The 20,806-nt window shown below is 39.2% G+C and overlaps 1 protein-coding gene across 1 annotated transcript in view; it reads left to right on the forward strand.

Annotated features, from left to right (window-relative positions):
• Positions 1-7,975: 7,975 nt before the first annotated feature.
• The window catches only part of KCNB2 (potassium voltage-gated channel subfamily B member 2), a 357,466-nt gene continuing 344,635 nt past the window's right edge, over positions 7,976-20,806 (forward strand). The window contains exon 1 of the mRNA XM_047073763.1: positions 7,976-8,554. Within this exon, the coding sequence (XP_046929719.1) occupies positions 7,976-8,554 (579 nt within the window). The remainder of the gene's footprint in view (positions 8,555-20,806) is intronic.

The raw sequence follows: 20,806 nt of genomic DNA on the forward strand, positions 1-20,806 counted from the left end.
TGTCTTTATGTGGAGAGTGGGAGGCATGGGAGCATCTTCTACAAGAGATGACTCCAGTCTGCTGGTGTTGGGACTGCAGTATACAGGACTGACTGAGGGGTCCGGAGGTGGTTATCATGAAAACTGGCACTAGGAAAGCAGAGGCAATGACAAAACGATTCTGTGAAGTTCACCTTTCTTCATAAGAATACAATCAAGTTGCCTGGCTACAGCCATTACCCTTTTAAGGGTGCCCTTTAAATGAACAATATATAGGAAATAACACATTTCAACTTTCAGTGGAGTTTGAATCAATATTTTGACATGGAGGCAGACAAAGAAATAAAAGCTTTTAAAAACTTTGTCTAGAAGGTGGAAAGCAAAGAATAATGAGGCGGGGACGTAATGGAAAGAGACTTATGTAGGCATTTATAGATCTGGATTCTAGTCTAAATATAGCAACTACCAGAGAGAGATCAACCAAGTCACATGACCTTATTGGATCTCAGATTTGGAAATAAGGAATTGGACCAGATCATATACAAGCTCCCTTCTGCCACACTTTGTGATTCTAGTCTCCAAATATGAGGGGATATAAAGTATGGTATAATGTTTAGGCCATAGAGACTCATCTCAAACCAGACTTAGTATTTGAGCTCTTAATAAAAACCACATTGCCTGTAATGTGTTTGATTAGGGAGAAGTAAGGGAGTGGAATGTAATTGGAAAGTGTAGTTTTGCTATTAAATGGAGCTCAACTGAGAGAAACATCCCTTGTCAAGAGTGTTACTAGTGAACGTCCCAGACCAATCATTACATGATCTAAAAGCTAATTTTGATGGAAGAAACCTAACAAAATGTTCAAATCCTATCCAAATTGCATGAACATTTTTTTACTTGGTTTTATAGAGGCTAAATCTAACTTACAGATGCCAAACACCCAGATGGCATATGAAATTTAAGTCCGTCACCCAAACTGAAGATTGCATCATCCACATGGAACAGCAGGTAGCAGCTGAAGTTTGTGATTTTTATCAGGAGGTCACAGGGTGGCCCAGCCTCGTTTTTATTTCTTTCAGTGGCACGACACCAGTGGTTTCTCTGTTGGTTGCCCTTTTTATTTTTCTCATTGCCTTTCATCTTATTTATCCCCTTCACTGCATTGTGACTCTGGGAAGACTTTTGCAGGAGGAAACATTTAAAAGGACACATCTTGGGCCCCAACGTAAAGGGCACTTTTACTTTCATAATAGTAAATCTTCCACCAGCTGAATGGCTGAATGCGCCCATGAAAGTTTTAGCCTTTTTTGTGTGTTTGGAAATAGAGTGAAAATTTTCAAGCCACAGCTATACCTTGTAGTTTATAAGTGGTCCAAGATGCATTATAATAACAGTGTTATATTTTTCAAAGTAGGGAAGCATTTTTTTTGTCAGCTATGTCTTATAAAAAGCCATATTTTCTAAAGACAAACCTAGTGTTTTACTGTCTAATTGTAGCAAACATATATATATATATATATATATATATATATATATATATATATATAGGATCTAATTATTTAAATAGTTCTCAGTCCTGATGAAGAAAAATCATATTATGTCTCTAAATAAAATAATTTATTTATAAATTTGGTTATTCAGAGACATCTGTGCTATTGAAAGTGCTCATATTGCATATTCTACTTATTACTTGTCTTTTCCCCTTCTTACTGCAACACAATGCTTCCTCTGACCACTGAAAGCAAAGCTTTTATGATTTTGTTTGAGTGTATCTAAAAAAAGCATCAGTTATATCAAGGATAAAAGTCCTGGATTTTTTTTAAACTAAGGACTAAAGAGTTGTGCTAAAGTCGAGGAACATACTGATATTAGCAGCTTTTGATTGCAGGAAAGAAATGCCACCTTTCACCATTCTGATGACAAGGACAGTGTTTCAGTTATTAGTAGAACTTGACATATTAAAAACCAATAAACACCATGAAATTCATTAGTATTTCTGGCCAGGTTCTAAAATAATTCAGCAGGTTTGTTGTATTTCTTAGGACAGGTGAGCTTCTAGGACCTTACTTTAAAGTACTATCTTTCTTAAACAAATTTGATTTGCTTTTAACTTGTTATAATTTTATTTTTCATTAGTAAATCCTGGAAATACTTTAAAAGTTTTCAGCAAGTTCTAACATTTTTTTTTTAAAAAGAAGCATTGATGGGGGTGCCTGGGTGGCTCAGTCGATTAAGCATCCGACTCTTGATTTCAGCTAAGTTCATGATCTTGCAGTTCATGAGTTCAAGCCCTGCATCAGGCTCTGCGCTGACAGTGCAGAACCTGCTTGCAATTTTCTCTCTCTCCTCTCTTTCTGCCCACCCCCCACTCACTCTTGCTCTCAATCAAAATAAAATAAACTTAAAAAAATAAATAAATAAAAATAAAGCATTGATTACATTTTCAACTAATGTGGTGCCTTTCTCTTTGGATATCTACTACAAATTACAAATCAACTTTGTGGCTCTCTGAAACAGAAATAGCCATTACAAAAAAAGATGCATTTACTACTTAACACCATACGTGAAAATTGGAGAAAATGCTTTAGAGCATTTAGAGCATACAGAGAGAGTGATTTAGACTTTAAGGTCGCAGAGCTATTGTGTGCAAATGACTGCTCCATGTGTATTAGCAACACAGAAATGAAATGTTAAACATCACTTAGAACTTTAGAAAGATTTGATTTTCTTCTTCACAGGATCACACATAGGACTTATCCTGCCTCGCTACCCTGAGGAAGTGTCAAGTATATGACATAATGGTAGTATTTTTGAGAATACAGTTACCCCCCCACAGCCACAACCTGGAGTCTCAAGCTGTAATTACGATGCCACGATCAGAAAGTTGTGTTTTAGGTTTGGCCCTGAACGGGTGGCAGTATAATTTTACGCTGCTGGTAAGAGCACAGTGCAGCTGTGCAAAACGAGAATGTTTGTTGTTGTTTATTGTTTAAAGAGTCGCTTTTTTCTCTAACAGACTAATGAAGGGAATTTTAGTACATTTGCACTGGTCGACTGATTGTTGCAAGCTTGACTTTCAGTTGATCAAATGAGGTGAAATAAATCAACAAACTGCCAAAAGAAAAATTCACTTAGATTTTGCCCATGAAATAAAAATGTCTTCAGTTTCTAACGTCAGTTCTATACAATGGCCTAACATCTATATCATTTAAACATTGAATTATTATATTTTATATTATACTTATATGCTAACTTTAATTAGATGATTAATTTTTATGGAGTAAAATTATTATGATAGACATAATTTCACTTATAAAACTAAATGTGAAAAAAACATCGCATCATATCCATTTTAATTACTAAAATTAAAAACCTAAATTCTTTAAGCTCTTAAGAGCGTCAAGACACAGTACCTAACCCAGAGGGAACTGGCAGGTTCATTGTGAGAAGTAAGATAAATATAGCAGAAAAGAATGTAGATGAAAAATGAAAACTCAAAATATAGAAATTTAACTAAACACTAAATACAAGACGTGAAACTTTTATGATGGTCTGAAGGTTTTCAACCTCTGGTAAACATGAAAGAGTTCTTGAAATATGGAGACGATATTTTTTTAAAAAACTTTTTTTTAAGAAGCTGGGCAGGAAAAGTCTTCACTAACTCTAAAGTAGTATGATGTGTTTACTTTTAGCTAAACTGAAGATGGTGATTGGAACAGAGGGCGGTAGAGGTCATGGAATCATAGCGGGAGGAAAGATTAGCCAAGTGTCATAGGATATTAATGACTTGTAGGCATAAAATGCCATTGTTTAGTGGTGGAAACAAGTCCAACCAGAAAGATGAGGGAGAGACAGAAGGTCAGCCCAACTGTACCCAGCGGTCCTGAGCCTCAGAGCAGAGCCTTGTGCAGTTTCATACAACTTCCCATACAAAGCAGCTCAATTTAGATGTTCTTCTCTTCTTCTGGATAGAGATGTGGCATTTTCAGCTCAGGAGGATTTCATATTAAGGAGATAGAAACAAGTTTGCAAATATAGTAAAACCTTGGTTTGCAAGCATAATTTGTTCTAGAAACATGCTGGTGATCCAAAGCACTCCTATTTCAAAGTGAATTTCAAGAACCATTGGCTCAGCTGTGATCACGTGATGTTGTTTAGCATCGCGTCCAGCTGGTAATACAAGACATTATTTTTTTCATCAAGTTAAAACGTGTTAGAAATGTTTGCTCATCTTGCAGAGCACTCACAGAACAAGTTACTCGCAATCCAAGGTTTTACTGCATATAGTTTGGTTTTGCGGTTGGTCAAAGGATCTGAGGGTAGAAAAAGTGAGGGAACAAGACTGGAACAGCGGGAGAGGAATGGAAGAAAAAGATAAGCAGCCCATGGGGAAACAGAGACAGGAAAGTGGGAGGGAAAAAGTGCAGAGAAACAAAGAGAAGGGAGAATGACAGGCAGGCGAGCAAACAGAAAGGCTCAGTGCATTTCAGAGGTACTGTGCTCTGCACTTGACTTGAACTGTGGGCTCCCAATGCGACCATTTGTTTTCTACTGTTATTCTGAAAGCTTGATGAATTCAACACCATTCACAGCTCTTCAACTGCTTGAGAACTTCTGTCCTGGAGCCTCCATTCCTCATCAGGCAACAAGCAGAACATTCTGGCAAGGGAAAAGAAAAACTTAACCACTGTAACAGTAATCAGTCTTAAGAAAATTAAGTCTTAAGAAAATCAAATCAGTGGGTCACATTCTCTCATCCTAAGTTGCTCTACCCCTGCTTTGAAGATGGGGCATTGAATTTCAGCTGTCTTTTATGGTAGGATTTGCAATCGACACTGGATTTCCTATAATAGAAAGATTTTGAACTGTAAAAAAAGATATTTTGAAATATGTCTTATGATCTCCCTTCACTTGAGACATACAAACTACAAAAAGGAAATTCACTCTAAATCGTGTGTGAAATTAGCTGAGAAAAATGGTAACTGTGAAATAACATTTATACGTTTAGTAATGCCTTTTACAAGATAGCACGTCACACTAAGCCCCTGACCATGAACATGAGATGTTTGTATCAATGTTGGAGTCTGTTCTCACTCTTTCCAGGAAACCTCCGATTCTGATATTCTAGTCAGTTCCAAAACTGTTTATCTTTTTCATATTAGTGTAAGACATGATATTTCAGAAAGAGTAAATTCATTTTACCTTTATTTGTAGCCAGTTAAAAACGGATTAGCCTTTGTGTATTATTCATGTGGTCTGTTCACATAATCTTTATGGATTGCTGAGATGTCATTGCATTTGCCACCCAGTTATTTAATGCAGAACAGACATTCCGATTTGCTACCGGAACTGCCCATCTCTAATATTTTTAATTGTTTTCCCTGATCCTAATATTGTTGCTCAATTTTTTGTATGTGTATATATACACATTCTTTTGTCACCCGAGTACACGGTTTGGGCATGGGCATTGATGGCATCAAGGATACATGCTGTGAGGTGCCTATCATGTGCAGGTACAGTGCACATGCAGAAAAGGTGGGGCCAACAGTTCCTGGCCTTACAGAAACCAAACTTAAAATGAGAAATACAGATTTTCTTACTCTGTTCAGATCTACCGCCCTGTAGTGAGCGCTTCACCTAAACCAGCTCACTGAGTCAGCATAATACTGCCTGTGATACCGTAGATACTGTTATCCTCATTTTGTAGAGTAAGAAATTGAGACTCGGAGAATTTAAGTGATTTACCCAGTCAGTGTGGCTCTTCTTTATTTTTGTAAAAATAGGTATTTTGGGGACCAGAGATGAAAGTGTGTATTTATCTACTCAAAATATTTCTGTCACTATGTAGTTGAAAAAACTCTCAAGTCAACTGTATTTATTGGCCATATATGAAATACTTCTTATATAGTCCATCTACTTTTTTTTCCACAAATATGACTTGTTTTCATTTGAGAGGATACTTGGCTTCCAGATGGAGAAATAAATTCAACTCACAGGAGTGGAGAAATCAGAGACATTGCAGACATTGGTGTGTATCTTAAAAGAGAGTTCTAATTATAAGGACCTCTTAAATCTGAGAGTTTTTCCCTTTGGTATAAAGGCATTGACTGTGAAACATGGTGTTTTGCATTACAATTGGTGTTTTGGAGGTATTGCTTGAAACTCCATGATTTTCTGCAAAAACATTACAGGGGCAGATCAAATAAGAAGATGCTTGCTGCTGCAGATCAAAATAATAGATCAACAAGAGGGAATACTAGAGCAGTAGTGTCTTAAAGAATTAGGAGAAAAGAGCTGTGGAACAAAAGACTACAAACACAAACACATACACACGCACACACACACATTCTGACATATACTATGCACACACAAATATATACATACACAACATGTAAATAAACGCATTTTAGGCAAGTCATTCAAATAACCCCATTTATGCATTTTTCTGGCCATTTACATTAGCCCTACTTGGTCTTTTGTCAGCTGTTTTGTGGAAAACAAAGAATTGATCCATTATTTAACATTTATTAAACCCTCACAATCTATGAGCACTGTGCTTCAGTGACCAGGATACAACAGACAAGATACTTTTTGTCTTTAAGAATTCCCCATGTCCTGTGGGAAAGGTGTTATTGCAGTGGTATGATGACATAGAAGTGACATTCACAGAGCTTCATGATCCTAGAGGAGGGATATCATGGAGGCCTTTTTTGGAAGATATGATGTCTGAAATGGGTCTTGAAGAGGAAACAGCAGTTAGTCAAAGGAAATGGGAGGGGTGCCTGGGTGGCTCAGTTTGTTAAGCATCTGACTTTGACTCAGGTCATGATCTCCCGGTTCCTGGTTTCGAGCCCCACATGGGGCTCAGTGCTGACAGCTCAGAGCCTGGAGCCTACTTCGGATTCTGTGTCTCCTCTCTCTCTCTCTCTCTCTCTGCCCCTCCCTTGCTCACTCTTTCTCTCAAATAAGTAAATAATAACAAAAACCAAAAGGAAATGGGAAAGCTAGAAGCCCTTGCAGGACACAGCATGAAGAAAGTTCCAGGAACTTGAGACAGAAGGATGTGTGTAGTCTGGGATTGCTGGAATATAGTGATGAAGGAGAGATGAGAGGTGAGGGTGGAGAGGTAGGCCAGATCTAATAAGGCTAACTGAAATTTTATACTGCTGAGAATGATGAGCCTTTGTAGGATTTAACGCATGGGAAGGTCAAGTTTGTATCTTAGCAGATCATTCTGGTAGCTGTATGGAGAATGGTTTTTAGGTTGACAACACCAGAGTTTGGGATCCAGTTTAGGAAGCTGTTGTAGAATTGTAGGCAAGAGATGGTGAGGGTTTGAACCAAAATCATGGTTCAAGGGTGACAGGCACTGGGTAATGGTAGTGGAGTGCTTAAGCAATGTTTAGAAGGTACGGTTGGTTAAGGCCTGGTGCTTATTAGGATGTAGACACATGGATTAGGATTTCTCAGAGTTTAGCTGGGATAGCTGGGTGTGGGTAGGAGGAGAGCCAGAAATCTGAAATGGAGAAGGGACAGGAACTGGTGGGCAGGTTGGAGGTGTGGTCAGTTTAGTTCAAGGTGTTTGTGGTTCATCTAGAACGAGCTGTTTAACACAGATATTTGAGCCTAGAGCTTGAGAAAGTGGTCTCTGGTGATAAATTTGGGACTTGCCAACCTCTAGATGTATAAAATCAAATGCACAGCCTCTTCTGTGTGTGTAGCGCATTGTTTTGCCTTTTCCTCTTTTCTCCTATCTTAAGGCAAAGATTCCTATCTCCATCAATACGTGGTAATTAATACCATATATACCTCCTGGTTGTGCACAAACAACAGAGAATGGGAAATGCCTTAGGAAAGTGGAAGTAACTGAGTGATTGTTGCTTTTTTCCAGTTGTGTCGGTGGACATGCCTGCCTCAGAGGGATATCGCTTCAGCTGACCCTCCCACAGCTCAGACTTTTTGAGGATCCTGGCTGTGTGGCTTTGCCCGGTTCAAAATGGCAGAAAAGGCTCCCCCTGGCTTAAACAGGAAGACTTCAAGATCAACGCTCTCCCTTCCGCCGGAACCTGTGGACATCATCAGGAGCAAGACGTGCTCGCGGAGGGTGAAAATCAACGTGGGGGGCCTCAACCACGAAGTGTTGTGGAGAACGTTGGACCGGCTGCCGCGGACGCGCTTGGGGAAGCTCCGGGACTGCAACACACACGAGAGCCTCCTGGAGGTGTGCGACGACTACAACCTCAGTGAGAACGAGTATTTCTTTGACCGGCATCCGGGGGCCTTCACTTCCATCTTAAATTTCTACCGGACGGGGAAACTCCACATGATGGAAGAAATGTGTGCGCTCTCTTTTGGCCAGGAGCTCGATTACTGGGGGATTGATGAGATCTACCTGGAGTCCTGCTGCCAAGCCAGGTATCACCAAAAGAAGGAGCAGATGAACGAAGAACTGAGGCGGGAGGCCGAGACGATGCGAGAGCGGGAGGGAGAAGAGTTTGACAACACCTGCTGCCCGGAGAAAAGGAAGAAGCTCTGGGACTTGCTGGAGAAGCCTAACTCGTCCGTGGCTGCAAAGGTATGAAAAGCGGGGCGTTGCTTCCCTGTGTGTGGTCGGAAAGGTGTTGCCTACTTCCCAGAGAGCGCGATTGTCTCGTTTTAGGTGTTATGTGGCTACAGGGTGAAAGACACTTTCCAGAAGCTTAGAGACCCAGAGTTATTCTTCCCATGTAATGTCATCCGATGGCATTGCTCTTTCTTAAATATGGTTATTGGGTAGGAACAGGCCTGGGCAACAGAGGCTTTGGAAGGGTTCTGGTTTCCATGGCGCTGTGTGGTGGTGGTGGCTAGAGTTTGAGGAGACAGCCCTCACTGGGGCCATCACATGCAGAGTCCTGCAGAAGGCTGGGGCCTGGGCCCCTTCGATAGAGGCACGGTGCTGTCACTGAGGGTGGAGGAGGTGCCTCCTGGCCTGGTTCTTTAGAGGATCATGGTAAAGAGAGAGTATGGCCCGGTGTTGTTGAGAGGGCTGCAGGAGCAGGGTGGTCCATGCGTGAGGAAGAGGCCATCTTATGAAGCTGTGCAAGGTCACGCAAAGTCAGTGTCCAGAATGCATCCGTTTACCTCCCTTGTGAGGTCTACTCTGACAATAATGTTTCCTACTGTTGGTGTATCGTTTTTTTCCACAACTGAGGCATTACTCTACCTCAGAGTTCATCCTGTTTGCTTAAAATGAAGGTTAATTCATGTTTCCATTGTACCTGCTAATGTCTAGATCTCAGAGTAAGTTTGTTTTGTTTTGCCATGAATTGCAGCATTTAATTCAAATGCATGATTCTGTTTGTCTAATTTTATTTAGAGCTTTGGGGGTTAGTGCAAACTGATTTTCATCCCATATATTTAGTACTGTATTGCAATATGAATAATGAATAAAGTGTCAAGAGTCATCTTTAGCTGCAGAAGCATAGTATTGGTATTTTGTGCATAATAGATGAAAATGGAATGTGGAATAGAGAAAAGAAAAATAGCAGAAAAACGTGTCATCATATGAATCCTTTGAATTACTTAGAATTTTTTCAATTATTATTTCTTAAAAACAGTAAAGATTATGGAAGTGTAATAGGCCATATGCACCATTTGGCTGGAAGTTAAGATCCTATCTGATAATCTACAACATGTAAATAGTGTATACAAATGAACTCAATGCGGATGGTCATAAAACCGCCTCTGCATTGTTTGATATGCCTAGTTTTGCATCTTGTTTTCTTCTAGAGGTGTTTTACCTTGTGGCCAGGACATGGAAATAAGTGAAATAAAATAGAGTTCTGTTGTACACGATGAGGAGAATGCACATCTTACAGCAAATGGACAGATTTCAACTAGGTCTTTTTGTAGTTACGAATAATTTGTTTTCTTTTATCTGTAAGAAAGAAATAGATGTGCTACACTTGTGGGTTTTGGTTGAGAAAGGTTACTGCTCTTTCTAGCATCAAATATTAGGTTGCATATTTGAGTCACTGCTAAAAGTATGGAGTGAATTTTGAAGATGAATGAGATTGTTTGGAGGTGTTAAATGAACTCTTTCAAGCCTGTAAGCAATTGAGGTCAAAATCATCGTTCCATCAAATGTTCCAGAGGGTGGTAGCCAAATATGTAAAAATAAGCAACTAAATCACAGAAAATTTGAAGGTTAATATGGCTTATTTGCTTACAACAACATTATTAACAATTAGGTACTGTTAATAGAAAAAATCTTAAGGTACACACATTTGTTTTTCTGAAGAATTTCTATTAAGGGTAGAATAGGATCAATAACCTGATTTCCCAGATGAGGGAGTTCATTTAATGCCTAAATTTTAGACAGCCATCTCTTCATCTCTAAGAAGGTAACGTTGATAATGGCCTATTACATTATGCTATTATATACCCCTACGCATCAGATAGATTGTTGAAACTTGTTTCAAATTAGATATCAGATAAGATATCTACCTACACATTATACCTAGCAGCTAAGGACATTGTTTTGGAAATTTTAATGTAGTTATAAATAATAAATTTGTTTCCAAATTATTAATCAAGCTAAGCAAATCTTTGCTAACCTGCGTAGATTCTTTACTAAACTTTCATAAAGGGTTTGTATTTGTTTATTTAAATATCTACATTTTCCTCTCTGTTTGAATGGAGAAACATTATGGAAGTTATTTACATTTGATTATATGGTAGTTTAGTGAAAATATTGTTCATTTGTCTGAGGTTTGGAACCTTTTAAAAACAGCTCTGCACGATGTCTTATATAAACCACTACCTTTTCCTGTACTCTTCTCAAATCATATAACTTGTTATTTCTCTAGAATAATTCGTGGTGAGGTGAGTGCTATGTGTGAATAGTATTTTTACAACTTAGGAACAGTTTGTTTTGTTAAAACTGCAGTAGGATGATGCTCCAGCCCTCACTGTTTGTGTTATGGGTACATCAGGATCCTGCTTATACTGTGAAGCTCTTGGTTGGAATGCTTGGAATCTATGTGTTTTTCCTGACTTGCTCAGGAGGTGAGATGTCTTTGGAGGAGAATCTGTTCACCTTGTGATTACCATGATTGCTTGTTCAGTTTGATAATTCAGTTGAACATCTATAGAATTCTCTCTGTGGGTTACACACATTAAAGTGAACATGTAGAGGGGCATCTGGGTGGCTCAGTTGATTAAGCGTCCAACTCTTGATTTCAGTTCAGGTCATGACGTCACTGTTCCCAGGATCAAGCCCCATGTGGGGCTCTGAGTTGACAACATGGAGCCTGCCTGGGATTCTCTCTCTCTTCTCTTCTCTCTCTCTCTCTCTCTCTCTCTCTCTCTCTCCCTGTGCCTCCCCAGCTCTCACACACATATGCTCTCTCTCAAAATAAATAAACATTAAAAAAATAATAAAATGGACATGTAGAAAGACACACTCTTTTCTTCAGAATTTAAAAAATAATCTCTTAGCTTAAACAGGTATTGCATATCCTTGAAAGTGGTGTTTTTTTCTCTTTTGGTTTTTCTGTATTTTAGAATTAATATTTCTATAGTAAAGAAAGTTTAAAAGTTATGAGTTTACTCACCAAATCCCTGGCATAAAAGGAAAAACTTGACCTTTTATGTCAAATATTCCACAATAGGTTAAAATATCTATTCAGTGACATGGAATAAATACTCCATAATCACTTCAGTTATCATGCCATAATCCATGCTATGTGCATCCACTGTGATACACAGCATCACAAGGCCCATTGACCTGTTGTATTTTGTCTTTGGGCATGACCCTGAAGGTAACAATTTGGCTGTTACAGAACATTCTTCCTGGTGTCACTTCTATTAATTGAACTTTGTAGTACAGTAATCACTGACAACCATGCCAAAGCAGAGTTCAGAAGGATGGTATATTTTAAATGTCTATATTTAACAAATAGACATTTTTACACATACACAGCATAACATGGAATAGAATTGTACTTTTCACAAAATAATAACAGGGCTAATAGAAATTGTTGTTTCATAGTTTCCTGTGGTGTGGTATGATCTGGTACTGGACACGAGCTTATATCTGTATGATGGACTTTGTGTTCTTTCGGTCTCATTAGTCAAGTACCTGGGTAACTGAATCCCCTTGCATAGAGACAGGGGACAAAATTTAACCTTGAGGCTGTTTGTGAATGTAGGACCCACCAACTGGATGTATGGGATGGTTGGCCCAAATCTCTGCATTACCATGACATGGAATCCTGGTGCTGGCATGCGTTTCATGGGAATGTGCAAGGGGAGAAGATGGGCCTTGCTGGCTGCCAGTTTCCTGGGCAGTGAATTGGAATTAGACTTGATCCTGTGCCTCTTCCAGCCCTGGGCAATTTAGGCAGCCTCTGCCTTGGAAACATTTTTCTCCCTTCTCTTTGGCCTTTTCCCAAATGGACTGCAGGAGCTGTTCTCCTTTAAATTTTGCACTAGAGAAACTTTAGTACAAGAGGTGTTTGAAAGCATTTAAGGGAGGTGGATCCTATGGCAGGTGGTATTGGCAGCCTTTGGGATGAAACAATAGCCAACAAGGAGCATGGCCCACCTGAGAGCCGAAAGGAAAGAGGCTCAGTACTATACAGTGCCTTCACTTTAGATACCTGAAGAAGGTCAAGGACAAAGGAAGTCCGCTGTCTTCAGGCAAAGCCAGTTAGGAAACGGCTGAGCCTTTGGAGGCAAGCGTCAGCCAGGGCACATAGGTGTATGTGGTGCTCAGGACAATGCCGGCCAACAGACCCATCTCAAGAGTCAGGTCAGGAAGCTGGACGATAAGCAGCTCTTATTTGATAAGAACAGTATTAAGGCTGCAGAAAGATATTTCTGTTCATCTGAACAAGTGCAGTGAGAGCCACCCAACAGCCCTTTTGGGCAGGGTTCAAGGTCGAGTGGGGGCAGGGCACCGCTTATCATCTGCTTCCCCTTCTCACTTTTCCTATGTATCTACAGCCACCACTTACTTACCTAAGGATTCCTCCCTCATCCTCTTATGTTGTTCCCATTCTCTCCTTCTCCATCCTGCCTCCTTGCCTCCTCCCTTCCTTCCTCTCTCCACTGCTCCCTCTACCTCCTCCCTCAGGAAAGGGAAGCAGATTGACTAGAGAATTATTTCTCAACCTTTTTTTGTTAATGGCCCCCCTGCGGAGAAAAATTAAGTTAAATTTAAATTCTCCCTAAAGACAGAAACTAAATACTAAGGAATAAGATTTTGTCAGGTAGGGTGGAGCTTGGAGAGCTACAGACTATTGTAATATCTAAGATGTTTTTTTACCCTTGTCCACAAGGACCAATTTTCTCCCTTTGGCAGTGACATTGATCCCATGGAGAATGCATGCAACAGGAGAAAGGAGACTGTGTTTCCCGCCTCCAGCTCATTACCTCCACACATGACCTTCACCACATGACCTTCACCATTGGCATGGCACAGCACGACACCTAAAGCAGGCATGGGAAGGACTGGGAGACCATAGACAGTTTTGGGTCAAGAGGGAGGCCAGTAGTAGCAGATGAAGAGAGTCCATCCCTGGAATTCCAGCTCTCTGGAGAGCCAGAGGTCAAAGTTCTGAGTTTCTACTTCTAACTGAATTAGAGTGTGGGTGTCTCGAGTCACAGATAGAGTCACAAGAAAATAAATCCAAATAAAATTAAAACTCCTGTGTACTCACCAAGGGGAAAAGAATGCATGACATTGCCATTCTATTTCTAGTTTACAGATCAGTTATTCTAATGCTTTGGATTAAAAAAAAGAAAGATATTGGAACAGTACCACCAATTATTGACTTTTAGTCCAAGAACAGAACTTTCGTGTGTGTGTGTGTGTGACAGGTTTCCCCCATTATCTGAAAATAGAGCATTCCTATGAAATCTTTTGTAAGCTGAAGTGGCATAAAACAAAGAAACAGCATTTCATGAAAGTGAAAAATTCTATTCCCATTTTCTCTCATTGAGTGAAAACAGGTACTAATGTGGGTCTTTCATAAAAGCAAAGTGGCATAGGGGTGCCTGGGTGGCTCAGTTGGTTAAGCTTCTGACTTTGGCTCAGGTCATGATTTCGTGGTTTGTGAGTTTGAGCCCCATGTTGGGCCCTGTGTGGACAGCTCGGAGCCTGGAACCTGCTTCAGATTCTGTGTCTCTCTCTCTCTCTGCCCCTCCCTCGTTCACATTCTGTCTCTCTTTCAAAAATAAATAAACATTAAAAATCAATTTTAAAAAGCAAACTGTCATAAAGAGAACCTACAGATAGCAGGGGAAGCATACAGTGTATGTGTATATATAATATGTGTGTATATATATGTGTACACACACACACACACATAAACACACCCATACACAGAGTCAGGTGAACAATCTGCCCATACATAGCTCTGCATTTAGCTTTCTGATGAGCGTTTTAGTGATACAACAAGAGTAGCCATTAAAACCCTAAGAGGACTCCCAAAACAAACTGATGCAGTGTGAGCACACACGGAAATCTCCCTTCATCAGGGCACCTCTGTGGACTGTGCAGTTCCCTGGTTCCTATCTAGGATTGCCAGTGGCCTAATTAGTGTGCCAGTCATGCTGTTTCTGTGTTGTTTATGGTTTTCTCTTCTTGCCCTTTCCTTTCCACAGCCCAGCTGTACAGATTATGTTGTTCCTGCTCTTCCCATAACATGGCATGAGAGTTCAGACAGGATAGCTTAAAAGAATTTTGCCAGTCTGTAGAGGTTCAGATTGGAGATACATGTTTTTTTTCTTTCTAAAATATATAATTCATGCAGACTAACTGGTTGAAAGCCTGGAATAAATTAGACATAAAAAAATAAAGCAGATAAGACAGAAAATGTTGGGTTTTGATTAAAATGTCTCCAATATTCCATTCTTTAGCTCTGGTGGTCCTATTTTGAGATCCATGCTTCTCCACTTTCCCTGAAAGGCTGCCCTGAAAATGCACCACTTTTTGTCCACTTGACCTCATTTGATCAGGGAAAGGATGGTGAGAACAGAAGAGGAAATTGATAAAAAGCTCACATTGCACGTTCTCTTACCAAGGGTGCCATAGGCCCTGGTTTTACTGAGAATGCCCTGGTTAATGCCTTTTGTCTGATGCTAATTATTAGCAGCATCTCCTTTCACTCTTAAAAAATGTCCCAGTTTGGGCAATAAACTAAATGATTACCTTACATGTGAATATTTTTGAAAAAAAAAAGAAATTACCCAAGAGTCATGTACTTTTTCTCTTTGCTTCTTTGTTCCATTCGAGGAAGGCCTGTCTTAATTTTCAAGCAATTTTTCCATCTCTTTTGAAAAATCATTGGTTTTCATTAACATTAGAGTAAGATTTTCAGATTCCCTTCCAGCTTGGTTTTTAAACCTCAATAAGTAATTATAATTTTCAAAGTAAAAAAAACCCACAACAACAACAAAACAAAACTAAGGAGTTCTTTCTACATTATCTAATTTTATCACAAAACAGAGTATGTTGGCAGTATTTAAATATTCTGGTTTTGAAAATTCATGTACACTTTGGTTATTAACAGATTTGTTTTCTTTATTTCAAGTGAGAGACTTTACAAAGTGAATGATGTACTATTTCAGCTAAGCACAATTATTATGAAGGAATGGTCACAATAGTTAACACTTCCCACTTTGGAAGACTCTGGAAATATTTGAATAATACTTCAGATTAAGTGTTCTTATCTGAGCTCTATCAATGTGAATTGACCATTCTAATGAAGAAAGATATTTTCAATATAATTAACAAAGTTGATTCTAAAAGAATTACTAGAATAAAAGTTCCTTTTTGATCAAAGCATGATTACACAGGAAAAAAAAAAAACAACAACAAAACAAAACCTCCAGCTGCTGATGCATAATTCATGAAGTAACCATAGATTACAATAGATTTTTTTTTTTTTTTGGTTTTGGCACTGATTGAGCATTCGTGGTTTTGTTCTATTTGAGAGCAACCTCAGAGTTCTATGACATTCAATAATCTATAATGTGCTGAGGCATAAATCTGAATTCCATATAATATAAGATTGGTTTGTTGGAACTAGTTGACTCTGATAGAGAGTAAGCCTAGCTGGTCACTCAGAACTGTTAGCCGAAACCCATTTTCCCCTTCTTATTGTTACATATACCAACTCTTATTAAATTTCCTGTATTTTATAGAGATTATATGGTACAGTAGACATTTACAAAGCCCTCATGACATATTCCTCATTAAAAATACCCTAGTTAGGTATTCCAAGAGTGACAGAAGCTTTTTAAGGTAGCAGCCAGCCTGGAAATTATTCTTGCCCACCAACAGCCTGGTCATTAAAACCCCTCCTACCTCTGTACTGGACCAGAGAAGGATAAAGGAGTCTACAGGCCAAGAGAGCTGGCATGTTCCACAAGCCACACTTTATGTATCTATCAGCAATATTCAGCCCTTCACCCAACCTACTGTGTCCCCACATCTCCTGGGATAGAGTTGATGAGGACTTTATAATTTACAATCAGAACTTTGAAGGACTTGAGGAGACTGAGACTTCTCTGTAATTGCTATGTCAGCCTTCATCCATACATATGACCAATCTAGAGTAAAGTAGCTAGACATGGACCAATGGGGAGAAAAACACATAGTGACTGGCACAGAGACATGTGGAAAAGTGGAAGAGGAAGACATTTGCTCTCATCCCTCCAAAACTTTTATAGGATTCACTAAAAGCTAACATCAAAACTATATCAGATTTTGCATCTATGTATTAATTAGTTTTGGCTGTGTGTACATCTGTGTTTGCATTAACTTCTTTTCTTTTTTTTATTTTTTTTTTATTTTTTATTTTTTTCTACGTTTATTTATTTTTGGGACAGAGAGAGACAGAGCGTGAACGGGGGAGGGGCAGAGAGAGAGGGAGACACAGAATCGGAAACAGGCTCCAGGCTCCGAGCCATCAGCCCAGAGCCCGATGCGGGGCTCGAACTCACGGACCGCGAGATCGTGACCTGGCTGAAGTCGGACGCTTAACCGACTGCGCCACCCAGGCGCCCCAACATTAACTTCTTTTCTAATGCATAAAGCAAATGTATTTCCCCTTTAAATCGTAATGTCTTTATAACGCTTTAAGTGAAAGGACTCTGGATATTACTAAAGACAGAAACCCGAAGTATATAGATGCAACTAACATTTGTAGTGAAGTTTGTGTGTCTAGGGTAGGTGAACCAGGTAGTATCAGTCTTCACTGACTGGGACCTGAACTAGGTCTGTTCTTGTGTGTCTGTGCGTGTGTGTGTGTGTGTGTGTGTGTGTGTGTGTGAAGGGGTGGGGAGTACCTGTTATTTATATACACTGGCATCTCTCCATAAGAGCATATTATATTAAAAAAATCTACCTGCACAAAAATACAATGAACTTCAATGAACATTTGGTAATTTAGGGTAGATGCAACTTTGTCATCCAAGTAAGACAGCTATTCAGACTTTTGTGATAACCTGATCGGGCATGAAGTCCATGGAAAGTACTCTAATGGTCCAAGAATAGCAGCAAGAAGTATTTTCATTAGTCTCCTAGGATTTTGTTTCAGGATGCTAGAGGTCATTGTCACCCTAGATTTCACGCTTTTACTTATGTCTCGTTGAGTCACTCCTGACACAACCACAAGTGTTGAATGCCACTTTAAATAGCTTCTCTCTCCTATGCCACAGCGCTGCCAAGGACAGCCAAGTATCCCCTATGCAGCTATGAATGGGGCTGCTTGGTTGTGGTACCCTTCACTGAAATAGACCTCAGGATATTTGCACATGAGTAAAATAACTCCTAGGCTTCCATTGTTTTAGCACTAATTAATATAAAACTGAGAGCACAATTTTGGATATTGAAATGCACATGTCTTCGCTGGTATCATCTAAATTAAATCCTCAACTGTATTTGTTCCTTGAATTAGGTTTTTTTCTTCTAAACATTCAAATTTCAGTTTACATACATGTTAGAGTTACACTTATCTTTGGTAACATTTTAGAACTTACTTTTATATTGGTATCCAAGCATACGGTTTCAACCAGAATTTGGTTGGATTGAAAAATAATTCATTGCCGCTATCTATGAAGGATAGCAGCATATTTGTGCTGTGAAAACTTAGGTGAATTTTATTAATACAGTGGAAATGTTCACTTTGGCAAACTAGCAGGGGGCCTCACGTAATATCCTTAAGGTGAGCAACCTGTTCCATTTCAGTGCAGCTTTTAGTTTAGAGGTAGAAAAACATTGGTGGGCAATCCTGTTTTTTAAAAAGTGACAATTTATCATACCACAACTGCAATGGACTACAAATGCAATGAAAGAAAATATGAAATAGTAGGCTAGAATCTAGTATAACATGAACTTGCTATTATATATTTGCTATGTAAAAAATCTGGCACATTTTATTATATTTCTTAAGTGAATTCTGCAGGTGTGAAAATTGTATTATGTAAGTAAAAAGTAATTGCATTATGAGCAATATTAAAATTCAAAGCAAAAATCTGTTTTTTAAGCACTGGTCTTTATTTTTCAAACTTTAGCTCATGAGCCATTATAAATAATTTAAATTACATGGAGTATTTGCAAAGTGCTAATCACACTTTTTTTTTCGAAGTTTTATGTATAGGTTATACATGAGGTATTTTAAAGCGTACCAAACTGTGTTGATAGGCAAATATTTTAATAATATGTGAGGTACATGTATGTACTTAAAGAAAGAAATGTTATGTTTCAAGGGAAAAAATTGTTTAGGGTTCTGTGTTTTCCTTCATTGTTAAATCATCCGTCATGTGCCAAAGCCAATGCTTTTCTATTCTGCCACACTTTGATGCACACATCTCAAGTTGCGTCTGAAAGTTAGATGATAGGTCTCTGCTGTTTATTGGGAATGCAAAAGAGAACCTGTCTCACTGCCCACTTCACATATAGCCCTGCAGGTGCCCTCATGAACCCTCCCCATCAGGGGATGTTTTAGTTCCACTTCCCACAACAACTGTTTTTTGTTTTGTTTTTTTTTTTTAAGTTGAGGTGCAGTTGACATACATTACATCAGTTTCAGGTGTACAACATAATGATTTTATATTTATACATATTGCAGGATTATGGCCACTATAAGTCTAGTTATTATCTATTACCATACATAGTTCATACATAGTTACAAAAATTTTTTTTTCTTGTGTTGAGAAGGTCTAAGATCTATTCTCTTAGGAACTTTCAGATATAACAAATACAGTGTTACGAACTCTAGTCACCATGCTGTACAGGAAACTATTGATTTTCCATTTAGTTCCTTAGGCTCAATTGGATTTCACCGTTTTTAAAGCCTGGTTTTAATATTTTTTTTGAGATGCTATCTACTTAAATTTCAGTGGAATTGAATTTAGTGAAGACTCCAAATTAGAGAAGGTGGATAAACCTGAAAAAATACAGACTTCATTTTGTCTTTGGCTTATAAACAGTCATTTGTTTTCTTTTATCCCAAAGCATCAGAGTCTAAGAGTAGGTAGACTTTTTTCTTCTAGACACTTTAAAATCAGAATCTAAATAGTACTTTTCCTCTCCATTGGAAGGAATCTGTTTCCTTACCCATCCTATACCCTTCCTTAATTCATGAGCTCTGGCTGCTGAAATTAAGCTGCTTTTTCTTTCCACTCCCTGATAATAGTTGTCAGTATCCCCAGAGCCTTCTGTTTTGAGCAGAAATTTAATTCTGGGGGAAGAGACTGGTTAATTGATACCTGATACAGTAACAGATGCTTTTTGCAAGGCTGTATTAGCTAATGTTTTCAAAGTCCTCTGTGAGGTGTAGCTATAACTTCCTGATATCATCAGAGTGTTCTTGCAACACTTAGCCTTTCTTCTTATTTTAAGCCCGATTCTCTTCTAACAATACTGCTTCCTTCACTACCTGGAAAAAATGAACCTTGTTCCCTACAGCCCAGAGTCCTGAAGTGAAGGCCATATTTTCTCATCCCTTTGATAATTAGTGTGACCTTCCTTGAAGAGCAGAAGGGAAAACGTTTATATTGAACATCGGCCGTGTGCCGTACATTGAACTCTGGGGTTTTCCACACGGACCCTTTACATCACAGGTCAGCAAACATTTGCTCTAAAGGGCCAGAGAGTGAGTATTTTCAGCTTTGTGGGCCATACGGTCTCTGTCACAACTACTCAACTCTGCTCTTGGAGTGTGAAAGCACCCCTAGACAGCACGCAAACAAATGAGCATAGCTGGGTTCCAGGGAGACTTGACTGCCGGCTGGAGTTGGCCCTTGGGCCCTGGTTTGGCTAGTGTTACTTTGTGTCAGCCCTTTGCGGAAACATCGTTTATCCCATTATACAGATGAGAGAGGCTGAAGCCCAGAAACAGCACATTTGTGTCTCTTGTCCCTCACCAAGAGGCATATTGGAATTTCGATCCCATCTACCAAGACTTCCCCACAATTTTTCTTTCTGTCCAGTTGCATTTATCATTCCTTTCCTATCACTATCCGGTACTCATTGGAGGGTTTGGTGTGTGACAGCTGCACTGACTGCTGCACCCCCTTGCCATCCTGCAGGACAACGAGCTCTTATAAATCCCAGCCTAAACATTTCCCATCTTGAACTCCAGCCGTGGATGAAGCTGCTCTCCTTTTGGAATCTGGAACTCTGATTCCACTGCCCACCAGATCTGTACTCTGTCCCTACTGCAGTTGCTTTTGCCTCCTTTTCTCCTCACTTGGAGCCCTGGACCCACTGCCATAGGCAAGGCTATGACCACCTCATACTTGGGTTGGGGCGATGTCGTGAACTGGACTTTAT

The sequence above is a fragment of the Lynx rufus genome, unplaced genomic scaffold (assembly GCF_022079265.1).
Source record: "Lynx rufus isolate CCGP_SWC_20201006 ecotype Redwood Valley unplaced genomic scaffold, mLynRuf1.p SCAF_12, whole genome shotgun sequence".
NCBI classification, from domain to species: domain Eukaryota; kingdom Metazoa; phylum Chordata; class Mammalia; order Carnivora; family Felidae; genus Lynx; species Lynx rufus.